Here is a 25315-nt window from a genome sequence, read left to right on the forward strand (position 1 = left end):
GCAGACTTTGTGGGAAGGCAGGCAGTTAGTTATACACCCTAAATTTTTGGTCTTGGGAAATTGCCCAAGCCCTAGGAAGCCCTGCTTTTGACAACGTACTCTTTTAAGGGACACACGGGAATTGAGTGGAGGAACGAAATATCATACCCTTGCAAAATTTGTTCTCTCTACAAATGCACTAATTTCTCTTCATAAACACACACTGATGATTATATAATGTAGCCCATGTTATATAAAATTCTGTTTTCAAATGGAAAAAGAGAAGCTTATTGAGGATTTCAATTTCTGGTTGATTGTTTCCTATATTTTTCTTAACCTCGGGAACAGTCTTTGGGAACATTGGATGACTGAGTAAACATGGATTACTAAATTTTGCTATCTAAATCTATACCCTGCAGGTTCCTGGAAGAAGGACCCCAAGGCCTCAACTTAAGTGATCCAGAAGCAAATTAAAATAGAACTAGCAAAAGTTTTGCCATCATGTTTGGAAAAACTCAAATATAGGAAATGAGAGCTCAGGGGCAAGCTTGGAATTAATCCGTGGGCAACTGATGTTGTGGTTAATTTTCAAGTTCCTCTATTAATGGTCTCTACTGTGCCAGTGGTTACAGATAAAACCTTCTAAGGAAAACAGTGTGCTTAAAAAATTTCTATTTTCCATATAATTTCAAAACTGAAAGTTGAAAGCGTGGCTTGAATTTTTTTTTATCCCCATGAACTCACAGGAGTCAGGCAAAGTGTGACAGATATTACTATCTCAGTATCAATTCTGAATATTTGGTGATATTTCTGCTTTTATTTGGCCTAGTTTATGTCAAACCAGCACCACCTGTATTTAAATTATAATTCCAAGCACAGTGATAGGTCACCCCTTGGCTCCCTTAGCTCTTCCTGTCCTGTTTTAGGTGATGCAGATGTGCTCTCTTTACAGGCATGTAAACAAAACCACTGAAGACAAAGAACAATATCTGAATGCTAGGAACTTCCCAGGCCTTAGATCTTTAATTTCTCTTTTCTTACTCTAAGGAAAAATAATATCTACAGGGAATCTATCTGTTGGCAGCTAAAGGAGATATTGAACCAATTGTCTAGTTAGAATCCAGACACCTTTAAGGAACTTCTAGTTACTTGGGAAATACTTATTTCTAAAAAAGTTAAAAAAAAGGTTTTCCAGAGGCACTGTCTTATGTGTGTGCATAACCTTCTCTGTGGCAACTTGAACATGTCAGCTGCCGTGGAATAAAAGTATTTCTTTGTGTGAATGACTGTGGTTGCATTGATGCCATGTGAAAGATAATCGCTCTGCTCTTAAGTGAGGTGTTCAATAAGGGATCTACGAGGTACAGAATACTGCCCCCTGTGAAATGCAACTTACACAGAAGTCTAGGAACTTGTTAACTATGAATTGATGAAAAGTTTATTAAAAATAGAATGCTACATTTATGGCAAGGTATTTAGGGGCTGCAGAAAGGTTAAAACTTACTTGGAAGAACTGGACATGCCGGCCAACTAAAGGCAGTGTAGAACTAATCAGGACGTTAAAAGTATGAAGTGTTACATTTTATATCGTTATGTATTCTGGGAGGTGATTTCAATTGCAGCTTGAAATTAAAATAATATCAATGCCTCTAATCTGCACTGGAGGTGGGATAGGGCACTTGCTGTCAGCTGAGCAAAACTATAAATCTGTCTTCTTTTTCATTGTGCTTACAGCATAATCATACTAATACAACTCACATTATTTCCAAAGCTCCCAGTCTGTACATCTGCCCATATGGCTGTGCAGTACCCTACTAGTGATGCCTGCAGAGCACTCAGGGAATTTGATTGAAGTGTTTATTGTCATTTATATGTTACACAGGAAAGATGAAAGGAAGAAAGAAGGGATGCTCCTTAACTTTAAACTTTATCTTGCTGTTTGTCTGTATCGCTGGGCATGCAACTACTGACATAGATGACAACGAAGAAGAGGATGTTCTGGGTAAGAGGTTACTAAAATGACACATAAAACCATTTCAAACAACAGAAAGCACTGTATTAAAATGCACTGTACATGTAAACTCTGTACTTGAGAATTTTTCTAGGAAACTTGAAAGTTGAACTAAACTAAAAACGCACTGGTTTCTAACTAACAGGAAGGTGGTCAGAATTTTTCATTAAGCTCTAGGAAAATTTCTGTCTGTAAAGGCTTGTGTTTCCCATGCTTTTTGGAACTTCTAATCCCCATCAAACATCAAGTTAGATGTCAAGATTACTTAAAGATCTGCTTTAGGAACCATGGTAAAGCTAAATGTTTAGGGAAAAGAACATACGGCTGGCAGACTCAGGTTTTACCTCCCCATGCAAAGGGAGAAGAAACCTGAAGAATAACATTGTCGACTTATGTTTGTCCTGTGCACAACACCCTTGAGTCACAGTCAATTTGCAAAGTTTGGTCTAAAGATGATGCAGTTACTGCCCCAGATGTTTTTGTGGGATTTGAAGAAGCTCTTTGTATAGCATCAAGTGATTTCATATTGCTGGATAAATGAAAACTCACCAGCCAGAAAGAGATTTTTTGTTAAGAAAACTGATTTCAAAAGCACGACAGTTAGAGCTGGGGTTGCTCTTGGATTCTTACCATTGTAAGATCATTGTTTACATACACTTCATTGAAATTAAGTAAGGTGGATCAAACTTCTCTGCTGGGTAGAGACATGTTTTAATTTTCTCCCAAGCAATTTTGAGAAAACAGATGAGGGAAAACTACACTTTTTGGGCCACACTAAAATATTCTTCTTTCCTTCGAGAAAGTGATTTAAAATTGTGGTCTCGTTGTTAAGCTGCAGACAGCTATGCAGCTGAGACTTCTCCCATTGGACAGGTCTGATTTTGAAGACTAGCTGGGAATGCAGGTAAGGGGAAACTTCTGTTTTTATGTTGACACTACTTCATCTGCCCACTTCTTGTCTGATTTCCATCAAAATTATTTCTGTCAGCCTTGTGCAGCAGTGTTCCTTGAGACAAAAGTATTAATTGTGCACAATCATGGCTATACTACAAATAAAGCTTCTGCTTTAGAGCTGTGGCACAATTAGTCATGACAATTTAAGATATGTGCCATTAAGCATATGCTTAGCATGAATGTATAGTCAAGGCTACAAAATAAATTTGTTTCTCTTTAACCCTGAAGTAAATAAATGCCCTTCTTGTTTGAGGGAAAAGTCAGTTTTATCTTTGGTCTATCCTGCAGCTCCTAGTTTCATAAAAATCCTTAGCCTAAGCTTTCAGTTCATGAAGACCAAATTATCTTCCTTGTTAAAATAACACATTTTGCCACCAGAACTAGGAATCTGTTGGATTATTTTTTCCCTCTGTTTTCTTATTTTGTTTATAAAAGACAATGATAAAATAATCTCAAGGAAATTAAATAGTCTTTATTGGGCATTATTTTATCACTGATTATTTTATAACCAGTCATTTAAGATTATACAACCAGTAACTGATTCAGTGTGAGGAACAGTTCTGAACTTTTGAGCTTGTATTCCAAAGCAAAAAAGTAATCAGATGTGATGCTTGGAAATTTAACAAGTACTCTGGTTTTGTGACTACTGAAGACTGAGTTGCAGTGTTTGCAAGGAAAATATTTTTGCAGTACTCTTGTTTTCTGTAAAATTATTAGATTGTTGCTAGTTAAAATTATATTTGTGGTTTCTTAAGAGTAAAATTCTGGTCTCAATGAATTTAATTGTAGAAACTTTGTAGACTAAAATATCACTGATAATAATTATTTTCTGAGTTAGATGGTTATAAAACATTGACATGTTTTACTTTAATACGTTTCACAGAATCACAGAATCATTCTGGACCACAGTGGGTACAAGTGCTTTGTGAAGCTAAGACATTTTTTTGCCTATTAGAATACAAATTGCAGTAATAATTATGGTTGCAAATCAAGTCCAATGGGATAAAAAGGAATTCTCAATTTGTTTTCTTGTGTCACTTTTCCACCAGTAAATAAGGGTAATAACTAAAATGAAATATATGAAAATAACTAAGTTTTTTTATATTGTTCAGTAATACCTTATGTAGTTGGAGCACTTTAGTTGATGTTCTAAAGCCTGAAGAAAATGACTCACAAATTGAATGCACTTTGTATTTGGATATGCAAGTTTATCAGGAATAAATGTGATTGTGTATAGAAAGGATGGGAAGAGCAGTGTGTGGGTGGGGAGCTGTCAAAGTGACAAAGATGGAGAGATAAAGCTATTCATTAGTGACAAGGTGCTTAGTGTTTATATCACTTATCAAAGAGAGACATTTACGAGAAAGCCTGGAAAGATCATGGTGTATTTTTATAATTAAGTTAACCACGGAACCTCATAAGGCTGGGAACCCATAACCTAAGCAAATGAAACCAGAAAATATTTTACATTATAAATCAGAAATATATCTGAAAAAGTTTTATTTTCCCAATTTTATTTATGTAGTTGTGGCATGAAAACAACTGTGCAATAGTACTTTTGTCTTTCATGTTTATTGAGCCATAGGTATAATACAGAAATCAATTAACTTGCTAATTAAAAGGATGTGCTTTTAATAAGCAGTTCTGCACATTATCCTTAGGAGTCTGAAAGTGAACTTTGAGTCTTTTATTATGCCTGCAGTCAGGGGAAAAGGTATTGTTTTGACTTGTGTTAATGTAAGAGGATTAGATATATTATTGACCAGTTCTGTTTTTTTAATATTACATTGCTTACTAGTAACAGTGTTTTGCCTTGATCGTATGAGGTCTTCGTGCTCAGGGCTTGACTAACTGCAGATTATTAGAGCTCTCACAATGAAAGTACTGAATGTTAGTTGATTGTAGCTGTTGGTGTGTTAAACAGCCTTGTCTTGAACTGCCAAAGTTGCCACCTGAATGGCAATAAATGAGAGAATGGCTCTGGTATGTAAGGAACAGTCTTGGCTAGCATCCTGTTTCTCGCAGTTGTCAAAAGTAGGAAGACTGAAGGAAGTGAGCAAGAAAGTAAGTGGCAGAAAATATCTGTGCTAAACTTGTGCTCCTTGTGAGCCATTTCATCAGCGTTACTGTGCCCATGCCAGCTACAGAGTGGAAAGACTGTTAAGGCAGAGCAGTGGACACTTGGTGCCTTCTGTTATGCAAATCTATGTAGCTGATGTAATTAAATCATCAAATTAAAAATTCAAGGCAGTGGGACAGAAGGAGAGGGGTTCTGCTTTGTTTTGTTTTAGTAAGTCAAGTAATCACTTATGTGTGATGGTGAGCATCAGCTGTAACCATTACTTAAAGTATTTCTAGCAGATTTCTAGCAAATCTATTCAATTTTCTTGGTTTAGGGTAGGACACTCCTATTGTGCTATAGATTTTCTAGTTTATTTGGACTGGATGCCTAAATTTGATGAATAATTAATATCCAACTGGAACAGATCCAATGTGGAGGATTAAACTGATTTTCTTCTTAAAATGACAAGCATAATACACTATACTTAAGAAGCAGAGTAAATGAATTCATAAATATAAGGTGGAAAATAACTGTTGAATCACCTGTTTAACATGGTGTATTTGCTGGAAAGTGGAGGTGCCAGAGTGTTACAAAAATAATGCATGTTGTTGTTAAAAAAAGGCAAGCAATTCTATGATGTATTAAGAAAAAACCTAAAGGATAATTATTCCACTCTATTTGGCACTGGTAAAGCCTCAGGTAGAGGGCTATGTTCAGCTCTGGGCAGCATGCTTCAACAGTAATTCAGACCAATAGGAAAAGATTCAAAGGAGAGTTGTAAGGGGGATAGAAAGCAAAACCAATAAAAAGTGGGTTTGGTATACAGATAATTAAGAGGAGACAAAAGTCTTCTAAAAGAAAGAAAGATTGGATGGTTTTAAACTATTCTGTCTATGCACTCAAGGAAGTACAAAATTATTTATTATGCAATAAAGAGTATGTAAGCTGTATATTATGAAAAAAGCCTGTCTTGCAAGAAGAGTAGGAAATCCTGGAACTGACTGCTTCAGATTGCTGGGAGTTTTACTTCACTGGAATGTTTTTTTGAACAGTTTGGACATCTGCCAAAAAAAAGGTCTCAAGGTATTTGTCCCATAGATATATGGCAAAACTGGAACAAGAAACTCCATTGAAATTCCTTCCAGTTTTAACTTCCCGTGTTTGTATCAAAGAATATTCACCGACCTTCCTGATGGGCACCTTCCCTAAATGCAATATACCGTGCTTTTAACACAAGACACAAAATGACGTAGGAATGATTTGTTCCAGTGTTTAAAAGCAGAGGAAGAGACTTTATATTAAGAAGGTATATTCCACATGTGAAATAAGTACACGCAGATTTGTATCTGTGCAGATCTACCAGGCAAACGCTCACACTTGCCTTCTCATCTGCTGCTCTGATCTGAGAAAGTTGAATTTAAGTAAACTATGTGAGTTAAGTGTTCCTAGGTGGAAAATAATGAGGAAGAATTCTGTCACTGTTCCCAAACACAAGAATGACTCAGCTCCTGTGAATCCCTTCGAGACGTCCTTCTGCAGTCACTTGCTGTTCGAAGTCAGAGGGTTTGGCCCCTGGGTGTTTCACAGGGTTCAGATTTTAGTCAAAGCATGGTAGCTTTCTAACTCTCCTAAGAAAGTGAACACCCGATTGCCAAGAAATGTGACACCGATAGTCATGTTTGCAGCAGATGTTTGTACATCTGACAGTGGTAACAAGGTCACAGAGACCGCAGAGGAAAGGCCTTCGGAATTAAGCCAAACGATGATTTAGTTCTGTGGGTTTGATGGGAAAAAGGCTAGGACCTGAGATGAGAAATGTCCTAAGATAAACTCTACTAAGCCATTTGTTCATCTCATTTCTGTAGTTTTGCAACTATGCCTGCACACTGCTTCTGTTTGATAGCCCATGACACTGGTGTGGCACAGTCCAGCAAGCAAAATGAGCAGATGTAACCAACCCCATGTTGGAAATTCCAGCAGTTAGGAAACCTAGTAAGTTTTCACAACCTCTTCTAGATTGAGATGGGTCACTGACAGAGGTCACGTAGGCGACCTCCTTTATTGTGTGCCAAGAAAACAACACGCTTATAAACCAGCTGCCAGCCCTCATCCCAGCTGCATTTGAGTCAAATTGGTTTCTATGGAGCTCTGAATGTTTGATTTTACCATTTCAGGAGTTATTCCAAAGGTTACTGAGAACTGTGATGTTTTGAAGGCATTTTTTCCCTATTACAGATTTTCATTTCGCAATGCAATATCCTCTCAGCTTTTGAAGTTGAGCCTTTTTAAGTCACTTCCAAGGGATTCCTGAACCTGTAGGAGAACTTGACATTTGAGGTCCAACTTGGAATCTCTTGTCATTGCTAAATCCTAGTTGTTCATAGATTCAGGAAGACCCGGATAAGGAAACTGGCAAGAAACAAAATTCAGGAATCCATTTGTCAAGCTGAGCTCCACGGGGAGTTACTGAATCTAACCTCTCTTCAAAATGTTTGTTTTAATTCATCTGCATTTCCTATTAGACGGTTTTCAATAATATGTTCAAATCTGTTTCCTAACTTCAAAATCTGCAAATCTAACTTCCTAATGAGGAAACAGTCACAGGCTATTTTAGGGACTGGATATTTAATGAGAATTTTGAATTTAGTCATCTTAATCTGTATTTTAAAACCAAATTGACTGTTTTTTTGAAGATCTAGTTGTGTGCTACAATTTTTGTGTTGATGTTAACTGTGTAATACAGGTTTATTATTTTTTTTAAGGATTTAAATGCTGAATTAGAAGATTTTAGTGTTGAAAATTGTTTCTTTCCTGTATGTTTCATAGTTACAAATGGCTCAAATGGAATAAAATTACTAAACTTCCCTGAACCTCAATATTCATAAGGATTTGTCTCAGGTGTGCATTTCATGTCAAGATTATGCAATAAAGCTAATAATATATGTTAAAATGAGATATCCACAGAGCAGGTAGGTAGTAGTTATACAAATTTCCTTTTCACAATGTCACAAAGCCTGGTTTTTGTTGCTTCTTTTAATTAAAACTGGAAGCTTCATCTAGTTGGTAGTAGGAAGCTGTGCAATGATCATTTAAACTCTTGTCCTCATCCTTTTCTTCTCCTGTTTCTAGGCCTACTGCAAAAAGCCCCGATACATACTTTTGCATCTAAGTGTTAGGAGACACCAGTGTTCTGATTAGGGCTGGGAGAGTCAATGAAAAATTCAGGTCTTTTCTTCTGGCTGCCATTGCGAGCGCCTAAACTCTGTAAAGCCTTCAAAATCCCCTAGGGCAAAATAGCTCCTTGGAAGAGCAGAATGGGAAAAAATATTAAACTGTACAGTGATAGCAGGACAGTGTCACAAACTGGATCATCAGTCAGAATTTTCTTTCGGACACTGTTACATACATGGCAATTTTTACAAAACTTTCCCTGACCTAACAGACCGTGTGGAGGGGCGTAGAGATGATACAGTTTCTTTTCACCTTCACTTTCTAGCTGTGTCCTTCTGAGCTCTTGCGGGCTCTGATGCAAGGACGATGAGATCAAAGGAAACAGGGATGCTGATGGCTTTTCAGCTGTACCGGCTGGGTTTGTGTGCTGGAGCAGGGTGCTCCGGCAGGGCAGGGGTGCCCTCTGCAGGGCTCTCTTGCCTGGTTCATCCCACACCGTTGGCCTTTAGGAGCTATGTTCCCTAGTACAATCCGTGGAAGAGAGCACAAGGAACCCTCTTTCTGTTGTTTGGTTGGTTGGTTTTAATTTTTTTTTTTTAATGCAGACTCTGGGAGCTGCTAGAATTTCTCGGTGTATTTGTTGTTCAGAACTGTTCACTAGCTCCTGTGTCTAAGCCGCTACCCACAGCGGTTTAAAGATTTATGATGAGTTACAGTTTATTACATGAGTTGTTTTGTTTGCAAATTGAAACCACATATTCGGTTTGATTAAATGGAAATTGATCCAATGCAGATGATTTTCTTTCTGCATCTGTGTTTAGAGTGTCCAGGGCTTCACAGCCAGATGTTACGCGGTGCCTCTCCGGCAGATGATGCAAGCCATCTCATTTTGAAGTTACGCTGTGCAGTGAAGGATACTAACTTCATAACAGTTAATCTACCTCTCCTCTTTACTACAGGTGCTGCTTTGCCACCGCTGAAACTAGGGCATTCAGTCTGTGCCATGAAAGCAGATGAAGGTCCATGCAAAGCAATCCATATCCGCTATTACTTCAATATTCAAAGCCGTGAGTGTGAAATGTTTGAATATGGTGGATGCCATGGCAATGAAAACAACTTTCCAACGCTGGAAGAATGTCAGAAGAAGTGTGTGGTAACAGGCCAGTACCCATTCTTTTATTCTCATGTCAGTTCTTCATTTGTATCTGCTGTTTCTCATCCACAAACCGTATGAATTTTGGAAGCAGAGGCCCTCTTCAGTTCTTGTCAATACAGTAGTGTCATGGCCCTAATTATGTTCCTAAGTATTATAATATGTCGTGGGTATCTGAATTATTTTCTGTAGTGCAAGCACACATTTAGGATTTGGAAAGATAAGTGTGATTTTTTTTCCCCAGTGTATCTCTAGAATAGCAATGCCAATACAAGAAAAAAGCTTGTTTTCTAGCTGGAGTCCTGTTTTGAATGAGTCTTTAAAGAGAAATTGAATTTGGGGCTGGGCTAAGCTAAGCACAGCTGTGCTAAGCAGCACAGCTTTTTTTTTTCATTGCTTTCAGAGTTTCTAACCCAATTTTTGATCCCAGGTTTCTCTTCCACTTGAGAAACTGACACAGGCTGTCCAAAATCTTGGACATCTGCTGTGACTCCACATAATTAGAACTACAGTAGTGAATAATTCTCATTAAAAAATGTCAATTAGAGCTGTTTGTCTTAAAAATTCTGTTTTGTTGAAACCTCAGTAATCATTAGAAAGAGGAAAATGCGATTCAAAATATGATACACAGCAGAATACACAAAGTGCCTTGTGAATGCTGGTTTTGCTATTAAAAATTATCTCTATAATTAAATAAGGCTTTCAGCCCCGTGAAAGTAATTTACTCCTGATCCTCCAAGGAGTGTATGAAAGTTAGAAGATTATTGAATTTGGGAAGTAATGCCAGTGGAGCTGGAAATTTGACATGTTCATATTTTTAGAGACTGAAGGAATTGAAGCCTTAATGACAGTTTCCTCTGTGCCTAATATGGATTTTGCTGTCATGGGAATTTATATGGAGCGTATCTGGTTACGTAAACATGAGGTGATAATGAAGCAGGTATGGGGCAGAGTTGCGGGGGGGCGGGGAGGCAATAGGAATAGAAAGAAAATATGAGAATGAAGGGCTTCTCAAAGGTGTGTGATAACCCATAGGTAGTATACCAGCTGTGTGGTTTTTTTCCCAGGTGATTTCATATATTGAATGTTCATGTGTTTAGACTTTGAGATAAGACAAAATAATTAATTTTCATTAGAAGAACATCTTCAGCCACATGTGCCTTGCTGAGCAGCAAAGGATAACGTTAAATCTTACTAAGCTCAAGGCAGTGATGCTGAGCAATTGTGCAGCAGAGCACAGATTACATGTTATTCTGAGGTTGAGTCAGAGGAAAACTGTTAATCTTTCCTGCCTATTAGAGATGTGCCCTAGTAGCAACTACTGCTATCCAGATCTTGATAGCTGTACTGTAAATAAGCAATTTATTATGTTCCCTTTTACTGCCAGGAAACGCAGGGTGGTAAGGTAACAGAAAAATCACAGAATCACAAAATCACTAGGTTGGAAAAGACCTCCAGGATCATGAAGCTGCTCCAGATCTTACGTGTTGCGAGCACTTGTCCAGTTGCAGTAGAAGCTGTTCCAGATGTTGTGCATTGCGAGCCCAGTCCAGGCACGGTGGAAGCTCTTCCAGATTTTGTGCATTGCGAGCCCTGTCCAGGCGGGTGGAAGCTGTTACAGAAGTCGCACATTGCGGGCGCTGTCCAGGTGCAGCGTGGATGCTCTTCCAGATGTTGCGCATTGTGAGCCCTGTCCAGGTGTGGTGGAAGCTGTTCCAGATGTTGCGCGTTGCGAGCCCTGCCCAGACGGTGTGGGAGCCGTTCCAGATGTTGCGCGTTGCGGGCTCTGCCCAGATGGTGCTGGAGCTGTTCCAGATGTTGCGTGTTGTGGGCCCTGCCCAGACGGTGTGGGAGCTGTTCCAGATGTTGCGCGTTGCGGGCCCTGTCCCGGCGCGGTGGAAGCTGCCAGGAATGTTACGTGTGGACTGCGTTGCGGGGGTCTCTCCGCCAGGAGTTCCTCTCCGGCTCGCTGCCGGGGACCCGCTGACGCGGCGCCTCTACGTTCCGAGTACAGAGGGAGAATAGCCTCCCTGGACCTGTTGGTCACACAGTTTCTGATACAAGCCAAGATGCCAGTTTAGAAAATTGTGATTAATCTGTTTCCAGTTATGTTTCCACAAAGTTTAATGAATACAATCTTTCAAGATGAAAAATGGAAAGTTATTTTTCTTGATTACCCTTTGGTGTCAGAAAGACCTGAAATCTCAGACACGAAGACAGCTTTTCTTTTCTTTGTTACCAGACTGGCTTTTGCTACTTTACATCTGGTATCTGGTTTTGGGTTTCAGCAGGGCCCCCAGCATTTTGGTTATTATTGGAGCAGGGCTGTTTGCAGGACTGCAGCTGCAAGTATCTCATCCAAAACATGCAACTTCTGGTAATTTGGCGTGTTCGTCCTAAATCCCAGTTTAAAGGCTAAGACAGTGGGATAAACTGAAAAAGGCAGGGTTGATAGATGCGGAATTTGGAATTAAAATTGTCCAGAAGTCATGATCAGGTGCCATGAATGAAGTTCTGTAAAATTGTTTCTTCAAGCTGATGTTATTAATTTCACTGATACTTCTATTTTGATTCTCATATATATGTTGCATCAATGTCTGAACTGATCTTCTGGACCAAATCCTGCATTGGCATATAATTGGCATAACTCCATAGAACAAATCTGAAATCTCATTAAAATGAAAACTGGCTTAGTGTCCACATCTTGGTACTTAGCCTGAGTACAGTATTTGGTGTGTGTAATAGTGATCCAAGAATCTGCTGGTGTTGAATTTGCTGTGGGGAACTGGAGCAATAAAGGCTCATTATTTCTGTAATCTCTGGATGAATAACAGCAGATGAAATGGTTTGGTGGCACACAGTGTGCTGTCAACTGTCAGCCATAAACCAAAGTAAACTGACAAGTTAACCCCCTTTTGCCTACATAATTCGATAAGAAAAATCTGATTCAGTAGGATCTATTTGTTAAATCTGGCTCTGTCTGTGCAGTCTTTCTGTATATGGTTATATTCATCTTACTTAATGCTTCCAGTATTTATTACTGCAGGAAGACCACTATTTAATAAGTTTACAAATCAGACTGAAAAGGCAGTATGAGTGACAGGAAAATACTTCAAATAAAGAAAAAATGAAGAGACATTCAAACAGTTATTACTGTCAAAAATGTAAAGGTTAAGTTGGCTAGAATAAACTAAAGGGAAGTTTGTGATAGATATTCAAATTCCAAAGAAATAATGTGAATAGGCAAAGTGTCTGATATTCCAATATTAAGCACAAATGCAAGAATAACTGAGCTAACATGGGTGTATTGCAGGCTTCTTAGATCAGAACAACTTTTTACAGTTTTTGAATTAATAAGCCATCAAAGAAAGAAATTAGTAGGTTCCAGAAACGAGTGAAGTCAGTACAAGAGAATTCAGAGAGCTCAGCTACAGGATAGCCAAGACAAGATTTCAGATTTTGACAAGGTAATTCTGAGTCACATCTCCTAGAAATAAGCTGCATTTGTTGTTTCTTGTGCCCAATACCCACAGCTTCAGAGAAGAGGAAATTACTTTTAAAAGGAATTTGCCCATGTACTCCATTGCGTACTGGATATGAGTAGAATCACAAATGTCATCCTATTTTTTGAGGCAGTGAATATGTAACTTGGGCTGCTTAAGCTTCTAACATGGGAAAATACCTAGTGATGAAAAGTTCTGGACATGACAGCAGTTCTAATGTCTGTTGTTTACACAGCAGATCTACTCAGAAATACAGTTTGTTTACAAAGAAGAAATTAACTCTGCTGTGGATCTGGCGTTTTAACTGAAACCAGAAGCAAGAAGGCACTGTTGACGTGGTAGTAAAATTAAAATGTTCTGGGCCTGTACAAACACACAATAAATTCTTCCTGTTCTGTGCTAGAGGAGTAGAGATCATACGCCAAAGTATGAGTGCTGATTTTGGCCTGATGGGGACGACTGAATGAAATTAGTGAAATGGCCTGATGCGTGTCCATGGTTTAGGTCATGGGTTTATATGCTGAAGGCACAACCTCCTAGTAACAGGAAGATGTTCACATATAAATGATACGTCACTCTAAAGTACATGTCATGTCTTTAAATAATGTTGCTTTTAAGGATGCCAGCTGCATTGTCACGGAGGTGGAAGGACAATGTATTGTGAACAGAATTTCTACCCAATAGATTTACTTTGACAATGTAACACAGGCCATGATTCCCAAAGAAACAAACTGTGGTAGGATTATGGCACACGGGGGCAATACAGGTAGTGCTGAAAGCCTGTCCGTTGTCAGCAGCACCTTTTGAAATAGGAGCCAGGAAAGGTGTAGCACCGGATAAGGGATGGCCAGAAACACTTGCTCTGGAACACAGGTGGAGCATAAACTGCTAATGTTCCTTTCCATTTTGGACCGTGAAGAGATTGTTATAAAGGGGGGAAGGGTCAGGCAGACCTTATTAAAATTACAAATTAGAGAAAAGTTGAGGTTACAGATGGCTCAAGTCTGTTACTGCTTCCACATCAAGGAGGGGAAGAGCAGCATCTCTGCTTTCTAGCAGGAGTTGTTTTCAGTCTGAGGCCTTGCTAACAGATACCTCCAAGCTGAGATAAGGCACAGCACTCCTGTATTCCTGCCCTTGACGGCCGGGCAGAGCAGCTGTCTCTCTCTTGCACAAAGTCCCATAGAGGCTGTAGGGATGTCCTTTAGGTGTATGAGTCACAGACTAATGCATCTGATTTAAATTCAGATTAAAATCTATATTTCCCTTTGAATTCCCATTCATTTAATGTTTCAAAGAAGGCTAGACTATGGGTTACACTGAGGCTTTATGAGCAGATCTCTGTAAGCCATGTGTACACTGAAGAAGGAAGAGCCATCAGCAGTAGAAAGCAGTTTTAATATGCATTTGCTACTGAACTGCCACTCTTGGCATGTACTAAAAGGAATTGGTATCTTAAGGGAACCTGTGGTAGTAAGGTGGACAGGGTCAGGTAAACGTATTGCCTCATTACAGTATGTTTGATTGCCTGAAAAAGCAAAATGCAAAATACAAAAGAATTTGCTTTCCAGCAGAGAACTTCAAGCAGAGCATTAGCTGTGCCACTCGGTGCCTTCTCTCAGATGCAAGAGTCAGTGGGCAAAGGAGGGCTTTAGAGAAACTAGCATTTTATAGTGCCAATAAGAGAAGCACAAGTACAAAATAAGAATTGTGATGCAATACAATGAAGATGACTTAGATATTAAGTCCAGAAGCTACTATTTGTATGTCTTGCAAAATATCTCTGTAATAGGAAATGTAGATGTCATCCTTGGACACATTTCTTCTTCTTCTCAGCTGCTGAAAAAAATTCAGCTTTTACTACTCATAGGCTGAGCCGGTCTCCCCTTGAACTCCTTTGTAGTTTTGTGATTAGGTGATCATGTAGAAGGGGGAGAAGATTTGTTTTCAGTCACTGAAAAGGAATGTGGGGTTATATCCAGCTTCTTGAGCAAGTACAGTAAACCCCAGTCTCCTTCATTAAAAATGACAAGAGCAACTTCATCACTGCTGAGCAGGCACTGAAACAACAGTGTAAACACGCATGTCCTCTATGCTACCCTAAAGATAGTTGGAAATACATGCCTGAATGGGCTTTAGTATCATAAACAGCATAATGAACGCTTCACTCAGATGCTACACATGGCATAGCAAAGGGAATAGCGTGAGAGAAATCTTTGTTGTGAACTGGATAAGCTCCGAATCAATTAGCAGTATCAGTAGCTACAGCAGCTGGGTTAAGTTAGTCAGCTAATTACTCCTCTTTCAAGGACTAAGATTATATAATACGGGATTCTGGCTCCAGTAACACAAAGGCAAATTTCTGTGTTTGATATTCGCATAATTTGATTCCAGTATTTTCTTTATCCTCAAATTTCCAATACAGCAGGTCGTCTTATACAAATGAAATGATGCTTCCCCTCCATGGCAGGGGGGTTGGAACTAGATGATCTTTAAGGTCCCTTCCAACCCAAGCTATTCTATGATTCTGTGATTCTCTATCAGAGAGAAGAAAGAAGGGAAGAGATGCTGTTTCCTCCTCACTGCTTATAGTCACTGCTAAGGCCCCAGGTGTCACATACCGTCTGCTTTTACTGAATGTTTTTCTTTTTGATTTATTTTTCAGAATTGCCTCTGAAGATGACATTAGCAAAAATTCAGGAAGGTAATTATGTTTACATGGTAATCTATGACTCTTATACAACAGTAAGGGATTTACTTTCTTTTGATGACTTCTTTATGCATGGTTCCAAGCTTACCTCCTAATAAAAACAAGGATGTCAGACTAAAGTGAGTTCTTATCCCCAGTCTTCGTCTTCCATATTGAAAAAGTCATGAAAGGCTTTGAGGACAGCTGTGGTCACTGAAGGTAGCAGCTGCTATCTCTTCTCCCTAGACTAGACACATCATGACATTATTTTCTCTTCAATAAAGAGAAAAGAAGGATTCTGCATATATTCAAGCAATATATATAAATAGTCATGATTTTTATGTGTTCTGAGAATAATCTAAATACTTCCTCCACTGTTAGCAAAGTAGGAAAAAATCACACTAAAGCAGAACTTCCAAGCATTGCCTGTGCAGGAGCTAACAGAGGTTAGGGCAGATCCCCGTGTTATTCATTAAGTTTACCGCTCCTGAAGGGGCAGACTGTTTACAGAAATTTAAATACCTGATACTCAGGCTTCCTAAGTAGCCAGTGTTTAAGCACTGAAAATCACTGTTGGTCTGTCGAGGTAACCTGTGTTCCTAACAAGGATACTTAAGTCTCACACAATATAGCTTGTGAAGACTTACTCCACCTCACTTTCTTTTTCCACATTAGAGACTTACCTGGCTTGGGCCCAGTGCTGGTACCCAAAGTTACCCCAATACTAACTTGAGTAAATTTCTTTACAACTCAGCTCCTCTTTCTCTGTTTATCCTCTTTCCCTTATCCCTCCTTACACTTGCTTCCTCTTGAACTGGTGTGCATTTAACTCCTCACACAAATACTGATATTTACATACATTTTGAAATAGACTAATTAGATGATTTGTCTTTGCAGAATGGTATTCTGGAATATTTTCATACTGAGGTGATGGTTTTGCTGCTAGATTTTTTTCTGTTCTTTTTTTTTAAACTGTTTCCTTTTCCCTTCTATTTTAACATTTCTTTCTGTATGTTTCACTCTAACACTGACTAAAATGACTACATAAATTACAAGAACGTGTACTTACATTCAAATGATCCCGCTGTGATTCAGGTCTTAATTCAGAGTAAAAACTGATTTTCTTCCAAGATCCTCAATGACACTTAAAGGAATCATTAGTCCTTATTTTCCAAGATACAATTTACTGGCTGCTTGAAGAGAGGAAAAAAAAACCCCAATAAAAATGTTCCTATAGCACTCCTGCATAATATCACAGTGTTATATATAGGACAAAAGCAGTACAGTAAAGCAGCAGTTATTTCACACCTGATCTTTAGTCCAAAGTTACACATTTATTTGATAATCTTCCTCCAGTTCTGTTGTTGTCTTGGAACGTGCATTGAGTTTGTTTCTTCCCCCACCCTGTTCATCGTTTACCATTGTTTGTAGAAAAGCCCAACTTCTGCTTTCACGAGAAAGACCCTGGAATCTGCCGAGGCTATTTTTCCAGGTATTTCTATAACAAAGAGACAAAGATATGTGAAGTATTTAAGTATGGTGGGTGCCTAGGAAACCAGAACAACTTCAAGAATTTGGAAGAATGCCAGACTACCTGCCAAGGCAACAGTAAGTTGTTGTCCTCATTATTCTCAGTTTTATTCTTGTATAAACAATGTTACGGTTTGAAGGTATCTTATGTGGGGAAAAAAGGCAACTTAGGGTACCCTGAGGTGGCAATAATTTATATCTGAAATTTAATTACATATATTTAAATAAAAATACAAAAATGAAAAATATAAACTAAAAAAACCCAAACCTGGTAGGTACTATTAATTTTAATGAGTATTTCAGGACTCCTAATTTTTTACTTTTCTTGTGACAGTTAGTTGCCTGCATAGATGTTGATTCTGCAACCCCTTGCAAAATAGAATTTAAACCTGTCTGTGTAAGAAAGAGCACTATGTTAATTTTCAGAAATCTGCATGCTATTTAATATATCTAAGTTAAACAAGTAGAGCGTGATCTATAATTTGAAACAGAATCTTAGAAGCAGTACAGTCAGATGAAGTAATTAAGTAACAAATTTCAACTGAAGAGAGGATTTGGTCCACAAGGAGTGCTGTTCCCTGGCCCTACCTTGACACTAGAGCATCACATCTATCCATTAAAGTTGCTGTTGGGGGGGAAATTCTACAATCCCGTGTTCCAGGACAGAAATTTGGGGAAATTTGATTTGACGTACACTGTAAAAATATCGGTACCTACCTTGAAGAAGGCAGAGCTCACAGTAACAGAGATTATAATGACAGGGAATGAAAAACTGGGCCCATTTTGCTCACAGCCACATGAGACTAAAATCTGCCACCTGCTTCACTTCTATAATATTATAACATTTTAATATATATTTTTGACCAGTACTTCTGAGTATACTCTTTTGAAACTAAGACTTGTAATGAAAAGAGGTGCCGATACCGGAGTTTCTGGTTTACTGTTTCCTCATTGTGCATTGCTAGCCTTCCGCCAAGGAAGCGTGAGGAACCCATCCCTCGCGTCTGAACCACCCGGCTGTGCAACATGGGCTGCAAAACAGCTGTTCATATTGACTATGAATCGTTCATCCACTTCTTCATTCTGCTAGTTCCTATGAACCATTCTGTGTCAGAATGTACTAACCTTCATAACTGCTCTCCTCTTCACAAAGTACTTGATTTTATTTATAGGATGAGTACAATGTCCCACGTGGAGCCTCCAGACCCTTTTGTACTGCTTGTCTCTAGTAGGCCTTTTTCCAGGACGGTTTCATAATCTGTCATTTTGGCAAGGGGAGCTTGAACTTAACCACATTTAGAAAAGGAAGGACCCACTGTGCTGCTTTTTAAACACTTTTTAAAAGATACGTACGGAGGCACGTGCTTTCTCCCTGCCTCTGCTGGAGCACTTCTTCCTTGGGTCCCGAGGCCACTTTCACCTTCTGGACTATAAGTTGCAGAATGCTTTTTTCCCCCCTGACTTTAACCTGTAATAACCCCTCTGTGTAAATTTGTATGAATACACAAGAAGAGAGGATTAGGAGTCATTGCCATGGTTTGGATAGATCAAAGTTTTTACTTTAGTGATATTGAATAACAGATAGCAATTGTTTGTGTGTTTTTCCTCATTGTTTTCCTCTCATTTTTCTTTCAGTAAATTTATTGCCAACTGTTCCAGCTGGAGAGCATCCTAACACAAGGAACAGGAGTTACCCAGAGGAAGAACCCAAGAAGTTGCCTGGGATTTTTGGTAAGAATTTACTTTTACTGTTCATAATGTTTTTTGGTTTTTTATGCAGACGCTCCTTGGCTTATCCACTCGCTTTCCTGTTTACTTGAAGGTGTGCCTGTTGGATGAAATACACAAGCACAGTGAATTCAGTAGCATTACAACTGGCTTCACAGATGCTTTGTTGTCAGTCAGTAATAAATATTTTGAAAAAGGCTTACAATTGCAAAGGTTAGAATGTCTGCTAGTAATATAGAAATAACCTTACCAAACCAAATCTTACATCAGTAAAATTAAAGAAGAGGAAGGAACCCGTCCCAAAGTTGCCTCAGCACATCAGTTTCCGCTGCCTTTGGCACTTAGAGAAATGCTGCCTTTTAGTGGTATTAATACCTGCATGGAGCAAGGCAAACAGGTAACAATCATAGCTTATTTTCAGAATTTTCATTTCATGTTTCCTCTTCTTTTTAGTCAATTTGTTGCCAACTGCTCCAAATGAGAAGTCCCACACTGCGAACAGTAGTTCCCCAAAGGAGGAGCGCAACCAGTTTTCCATCTTTTTTGGTAAGAATTCACTTCTGCAGTTCTTAGCTCTCTGTCTTCTATATAAGCCCTGGATTGCTTTTCCATTTCCACCCATTTTCCAACACGTCTGAGACTAAAGAATGGGCTTCTATCTATGTCAAATGTTCTGATAAGCAGAGGAAGTCAAAGCAAAGAAATATATTGCTACTCAAAGATCTTCCATAAATATCAGAAAGTGGGAAGGTTGACCACTTCTTGTGCTCTTCTGAAGCTGTACCCTTCCTGAAGGTCTAATAAATGCAAATGTTAAAAGACCAAAAGCAAAAGCAGTGATGCAAGGTTCTCTTAGTAAAAATTAAGATTTTTGTGGGGATCTAATTGGCTGCTGATTTAAAGCTCCCTTTACCTGTTAAAAAACTTCCATATTTGGATTTTGGCATATGGCACTATATATATATATATATAAAATGATAAATTTTTATTTTCACTAAGGTCATATTAAACTCAGTTCTTGGTTTGGTTATAATCAAAGTGAGTGTGCATTAATTTTTTGTCTGTGTTAAGGTATTTTTGCACTGTGTATTACAATGTAGGTGAGAACTTGGGCTTTCACTGTAAAGGGCTAGGTTTTAAGTTTCTGCAGCTGGAGGCTGTCCACTATAGATTGCTGGTACTTGCTCACACTGTGAAGGGCGACTGAATTTGAGGCATTTCATTTTTTATGATCCACAGTTATGCAAGAGGAAACAAGAAACAGCTGGGAAAAGGCTGAGCATTCTTACCAAGTATTTCTTTTGGGTTTTTTTGCATTTACAGTTACTTGTACTTTTGGGAATTGAGTGATGGCTTATAATTTCATTAAGGTTTTTGTGTTTAATATCATCTATAAAATAAGGGGCACATAGGATAACATTCCTGTGCTCTTTGCTTAGAACGATGTGTCCAATAAAGCTTGACTGTGTGTTGTATTCTATACTTTCTTCTGCCTGCACTCTCATCCATATGCACTGTTGGGTTGAAGTAAGTTTTTGTGATATCTGGATTGTTTGTTTGCCACATACAAAGCATCAATTCACTGTGTTATTAAAATAGCTGAATTTAAAACGGTAAAGCTTATGGCAGGTTACTTATTTCACTGAAAAATAATTGTATGATTTAAGGCCCGATAAAAAGTCTAGGGACATAAGAGCTTACACATTCCCTGAAGGTTTTTACTCACAATAAGAATCCCCAAATCCACCAAGCAACTAATCTATGCAAGGAAAGGGGCACGATTCACTAAGTTTTCTCAGAGGAAATTAAAGGGTTCTCAGTTGTATCAGCAATTGTGAATTTTCTGATAGAGCAGATTTTGGGAGGAAGAAGTGAAGATAAGAGGAAGAAAAGACTGGAAAGTTGGTGGAAGAAACGGTAGGAAACAAGGTTGGGTGGAGTCAGTGTAGGTGGATGCATTGGGTAAGAAATATGACCTTGGAAGTACCATTGTATTTCAGTGGAAAGGCTGAAGACCCCACAGGTTCTTCCTAAATATAGCCTTTCTCTGTCTGACACTGTCTGCTGCGTGTAGCGACCTGCTGCCATTCTGCTTATCATCCTGTACCTTTCAGATTGCTGGAATGCATTAAGATCTTGAGCCTCGTGAAATCCTGGTACAGCGGGAGGAAAGGGTAGGGCCAAAACTGACAGCAGTTGTCTCCACAGAGATTTGGAGACTATAGCTTCCGTTCGTGCTATTACTAGAGGTAGAGGTGTAAACTGAAGTTGCACGGTAGAGCCATCTCACACAGAGACGTGTTGTGACTGCCCTTGGCCCTCAGTGAGGGATGAGAATCCAGCTGTGCATGTGAGGTCAGGAGAGGCTGTTGGGGAGGGAGTGGCCAATCCCCATCTTTTCTAGCAGAGGTAATGTAGCTGGTCTGCCACTGTAACATCTATTTTGCATGTATATTCGTGTTGCTATTTAACTGCTTTAAAAATACATGACCATCATTAAAAAAAACCAACAAATGTTGCAAGGAGTTGTCTCTTATAGAACACCTTACCTCACAACAGAAATGCTATTTCATCTCAATTTCAAGAAAAAAAAAAAACATGTTACTGGTGATACGTATAACTCTGTAATGGTATCAGATTAATAGATTTTTCAACAAGGTTCTTGATCTTCAGAAAATAAAACTCCTGGCCAAACAAAAACTTTTTTTTCTTTGCATAAAAATGGGGGATACATCTAATGGACTCTTTCAGCAGTGAACTTTCTGCAGAGCGTGAAGATTGTTCTCATCTTACTCTGCTGCAAGACCTTAGAAAACTTCTATGCTGGGGAAGTTAGGAGAAAGTGAAGCCAAGAATCAAACCTTTCATTTTTAGATTATATGAACCCATCTATGTTAGGAAATGATGAGTGCTATACTCTACATTTGATTTGCGAGATGTGAGTGGGATGCAGAATCAAAAGTCAATTTCCAACTTGGCTAATGTGGAATGGAACACAGAGGCAGTTCCTTTTATTACTTCTCAAAGTCAGGGCCGTATCTTTTGCTGATATAAACTGACACAGTTCTATTCGCTGGAATCGATCTCCATCAGGTTACAGCTATAGGGTAGCATCAAGTGCAGATGACTCATTATTTTTGTAACAGCTTGTCTACTTGAAGATTCTTTTATTTTCTCTTTGCTGCAGCCAGAAATGCGATACCGAAGTCTGCATATACCAAAAATCTGGCAATGGTTCTGAAGCTCTGTCAATGTTGCACACCTGCATCTAGCAAAAGAGGCTGCAGTGGTGTTGTTTCTCATCCAGCTCACCAAGATAAATTTAGACTTGTTTTGTACTGTGACCAGTTATCAGTTCATTGTCACACAACCCCAGCTAAGCCGGAGGGATAATGATTATTGCTGCAATGCAGGGTTGGGGTTATTTTTTATAAAAATGAGTCTGTATCTGAATATGCGTATTTAAGAGATTCTGAAGCATGATTGTGTCATCTGTTCACACCAGAGGAGGGTGCCTGAGAGTCAAGAAAAAAACTGTATTATGAGGATTAAAACTTAAACAATCATGAGATGCATATGGTTTAGGTAGCAGTGAACTGTAAGATACGATAGACTTCTCATGCGTAGCTGCTAGCCTTTTTTAATCTACTGTTTATTTCATATAATTAGTTTACCTATTTTTTTTTCAGAAACAACTATAAATTATTGCAGTTTTGTGTCTTGTTCTCTCACCAACAAAAAAATCAGTCCAAACATCTCCATTACCGAGAAAAAGGAATAACAGAAAAATAAGATAACAGATATCTAAATTGTATTATTTCTCTTACAATAACATCACAGTTATGAAAAGTAATTAAGTATTGCTTATTTTATAACCTGGAATTAACTTAATCTATCCTGAAAAACAAACTCATGACTCATTTTTTGCATTTTAGGATTCTTTTTGAGTAGCATGATGTTGCTAACACAGCTTCCAATACTTTATTAATTTCATTTTGCTGTCTTAGCTTTCCATAAATTACCACGCTATTTCTTTCCCGGCAAATTTTCATACTTTTTTGCCACGCCAGCTCAGCTCTTATCCTTGGCAGAATGAACCTTTTCCAGCAGGTGTAATACGTGTAAGACAAGTAAGATGTAAAATCTTCTTGGATATTTTCTTGTCAGCCTCTTGAGTTGCCCAAGTTAATTTATAACTTGTTGCTTTCAGCAACTCATGTGCTTCCCACTTATGTGACAATAGGATGTCTTCAGCTCTGTTGTAACCCACGTTATTCCCTGAAGTTTTTCCTTTGTTTTTTTCCTCTGAACCACTTCTACCTGGCTGGTCAAGAAGGCCATCTAATGGGCTTCACATTTCCATTTTTGCCTTCTAATCTCAGCTATCTCAATTCTGCTGCTTCTAGAAGGAAAAAGGTGCTCCTTTAGGTCTCTCATAACTCATTCAGTTTCATGCATCCTGTGCAGCAGTTTTGTCAGTTCTAACTTTATATGTGAGTCGCTCCAGGGTTATAGATGACAGAGTTTCTCCAGGTTTGGGAATCCTGGTACGGATTTGCTTCCTGAACTTGTTCCAGTGCCCAGGTAGTTTGAATACCTTCGGTTCATCTTCCAGTGTTTCAGTTCTCATACTCTTACTTGCATCGACACTGAAGAAAAAAGCCATCAGCCTGCTTCTTGGAATGGTAAAAATCTAACAGCAGCACTAATGCACTACCATCTCGGTCACTTTGAGCACTTGTTCTTCACATTCAGCCCTTTATTATTTCAGAATTTCTAGTACTAATTAGGACAATTCACTTCATTAATTATCAAGAATATTTACCCAATTTTTTAAGTCGTCTGAGTTTAATTTATTTCACTTCACTTTCTACAAATACTTCACTTGAAACTTCTCTAATTGAATTTGATACTATCTCCAATCACAGAAATGGCAAGTTTATCACTAAATATATAGGAAACAAACCTTGCTTTGCTTTCATTTGCTGTGGTATTTCTTGTAATCATAAAAAGTCAAATGCTTACGTAAAGCATCCTGGATCTTCAGGAGAGTAGAATTAAATTTGCCAGTAAATTTCATGTGAATTTCAAGGTTCTGTGAGCTTCAAATCTCATATATAATATCAACATAACAGCTGGTAAACTGCAGTGTTGTCTCTAACTTTGTTTTTCTTGGGTTTTTGTGTGTTGTTTTTTTTTCTAGAACCACCCCCTATCCCTTCGCTGTGCATGACCCCTATGGACAGAGGACTTTGTAGAGCCAGAGAGTTACGATTCTTCTACAACTACTTAACTGGAAGATGTCACCCATTTAGCTACACTGGTTGTGGTGGGAATGAGAATAATTTCATCTCCAGGCAGTCATGTTTGAGGATCTGCAAGAAAGGTATGGGAAGTGATACTGCCACAGACTCTGGTAAGAGGTGAATATGCAGGCTGAAATATTATTGCAACTTTTGGTATTAAGAATTGGCCTGGTAAAATATTGATAGTTGAAGGTCTTAGAAAAGTGAAAATGGAAATCAGAAAAAAGGCAGAGCTAGAGAGAGAAAGATGGATGGTGAAATACAGCGCACGAGAACAGAAACAAGACAACTTACCATGTGTAAGGCATATGAAGGCTTTGGGTAAATATCTCTGATGTGTTCTTTTTTCTTGTATTAGGGATATTTCTTAGGAAAGAACTTCAGTGTTATTTCTGATAATCTTAGATGTGTTAGTCATACAGCATCTAATCCTACTCTCTTCAATTTAACTTTAGGATTTAATAAAACAAAAGGCAAAAGAAGATTAATAAAAATCAAGAAGAAAAGAAAGAAACAGTCAGTAAAGACACTGAGTGAGAAAATCATCCCTGAAAGAATACGACTTTGATTTTTATGGAAATGTGAAGTTAAGTACTATTCACCCGTGAATGAGAGCCTTTAGCGTACACCATATAAACATATCCACTGTACTGACTGGTTTTGTTTTGATTACATACGATTATGCTGCTTATATTTTTATTATGTATTCCTTATCCGTGTTAATAAACGTCACCTTTTACTCCAGTAAAGGCTGTTAAATTTGATTTTATGTAATTGTCAGAGTTGAAACAGGACAGATTCTGTGCGCATAGAACTCATGATGATTACAAAGTATACGAGAGAGTCAAATTTGCTTCATTATTATTCTTTTTTGAAACCTGTTTTTGTGCTAAAGAAAGCATAGTGCTTGTCAAGGAGTAATCACTTGTCAAGCATAATTGTTTCAAGCATATGTTAAAAGATAGGTCTGTTGCTAGAAACGGGATATAGACACTGAATTTGTTTCAATCAGGTCACGCAAGCTACATCTAACTCCATTGAAGTGCGTGTAATTACAGTATTTTAAAATGAATGTGTGATGAGAATGAACCCACCCAAACCCACAGAGGGAGAGTTAAAGGCGTGTGAAGCACTGTGACAGATACCGGCTAAAATTTAAAAATGTATTTGCTGGGGTCACTGATTTTTATCCTTGTTACTGAACCAGAGTTATGGCTAGCAAGATAATA

At 38.4% G+C, this 25315-nt stretch overlaps 1 protein-coding gene across 2 annotated transcripts in view; it reads left to right on the top strand.

Moving 5' to 3' along the window:
* Positions 1-24829, top strand: part of TFPI (tissue factor pathway inhibitor) — a 30882-nt gene extending 6053 nt beyond the window's left edge. The window contains exons 3-10 of one of the 2 annotated variants that reach the window (XM_069860469.1): positions 1862-1981; positions 9137-9337; positions 15499-15537; positions 16954-17130; positions 18688-18783; positions 19234-19326; positions 23984-24166; positions 24542-24829. In XM_069860469.1, the coding sequence (XP_069716570.1) occupies positions 1862-1981; positions 9137-9337; positions 15499-15537; positions 16954-17130; positions 18688-18783; positions 19234-19326; positions 23984-24166; positions 24542-24654 (1022 nt within the window). In that variant the 3' untranslated portion in view covers positions 24655-24829. Of the gene's footprint in view, positions 1-1861; positions 1982-9136; positions 9338-15498; positions 15538-16953; positions 17131-18687; positions 18784-19233; positions 19327-20019; positions 22462-23983; positions 24167-24541 lie in introns of those variants that run through there. The other variant, XM_069860470.1, reaches the window with a different exon arrangement.
* The last annotated feature ends 486 nt before the right edge of the window (positions 24830-25315 follow it).

The sequence above is a fragment of the Phaenicophaeus curvirostris genome, chromosome 7, assembly GCF_032191515.1.
Source record: "Phaenicophaeus curvirostris isolate KB17595 chromosome 7, BPBGC_Pcur_1.0, whole genome shotgun sequence".
NCBI lineage: Eukaryota > Metazoa > Chordata > Aves > Cuculiformes > Cuculidae > Phaenicophaeus > Phaenicophaeus curvirostris.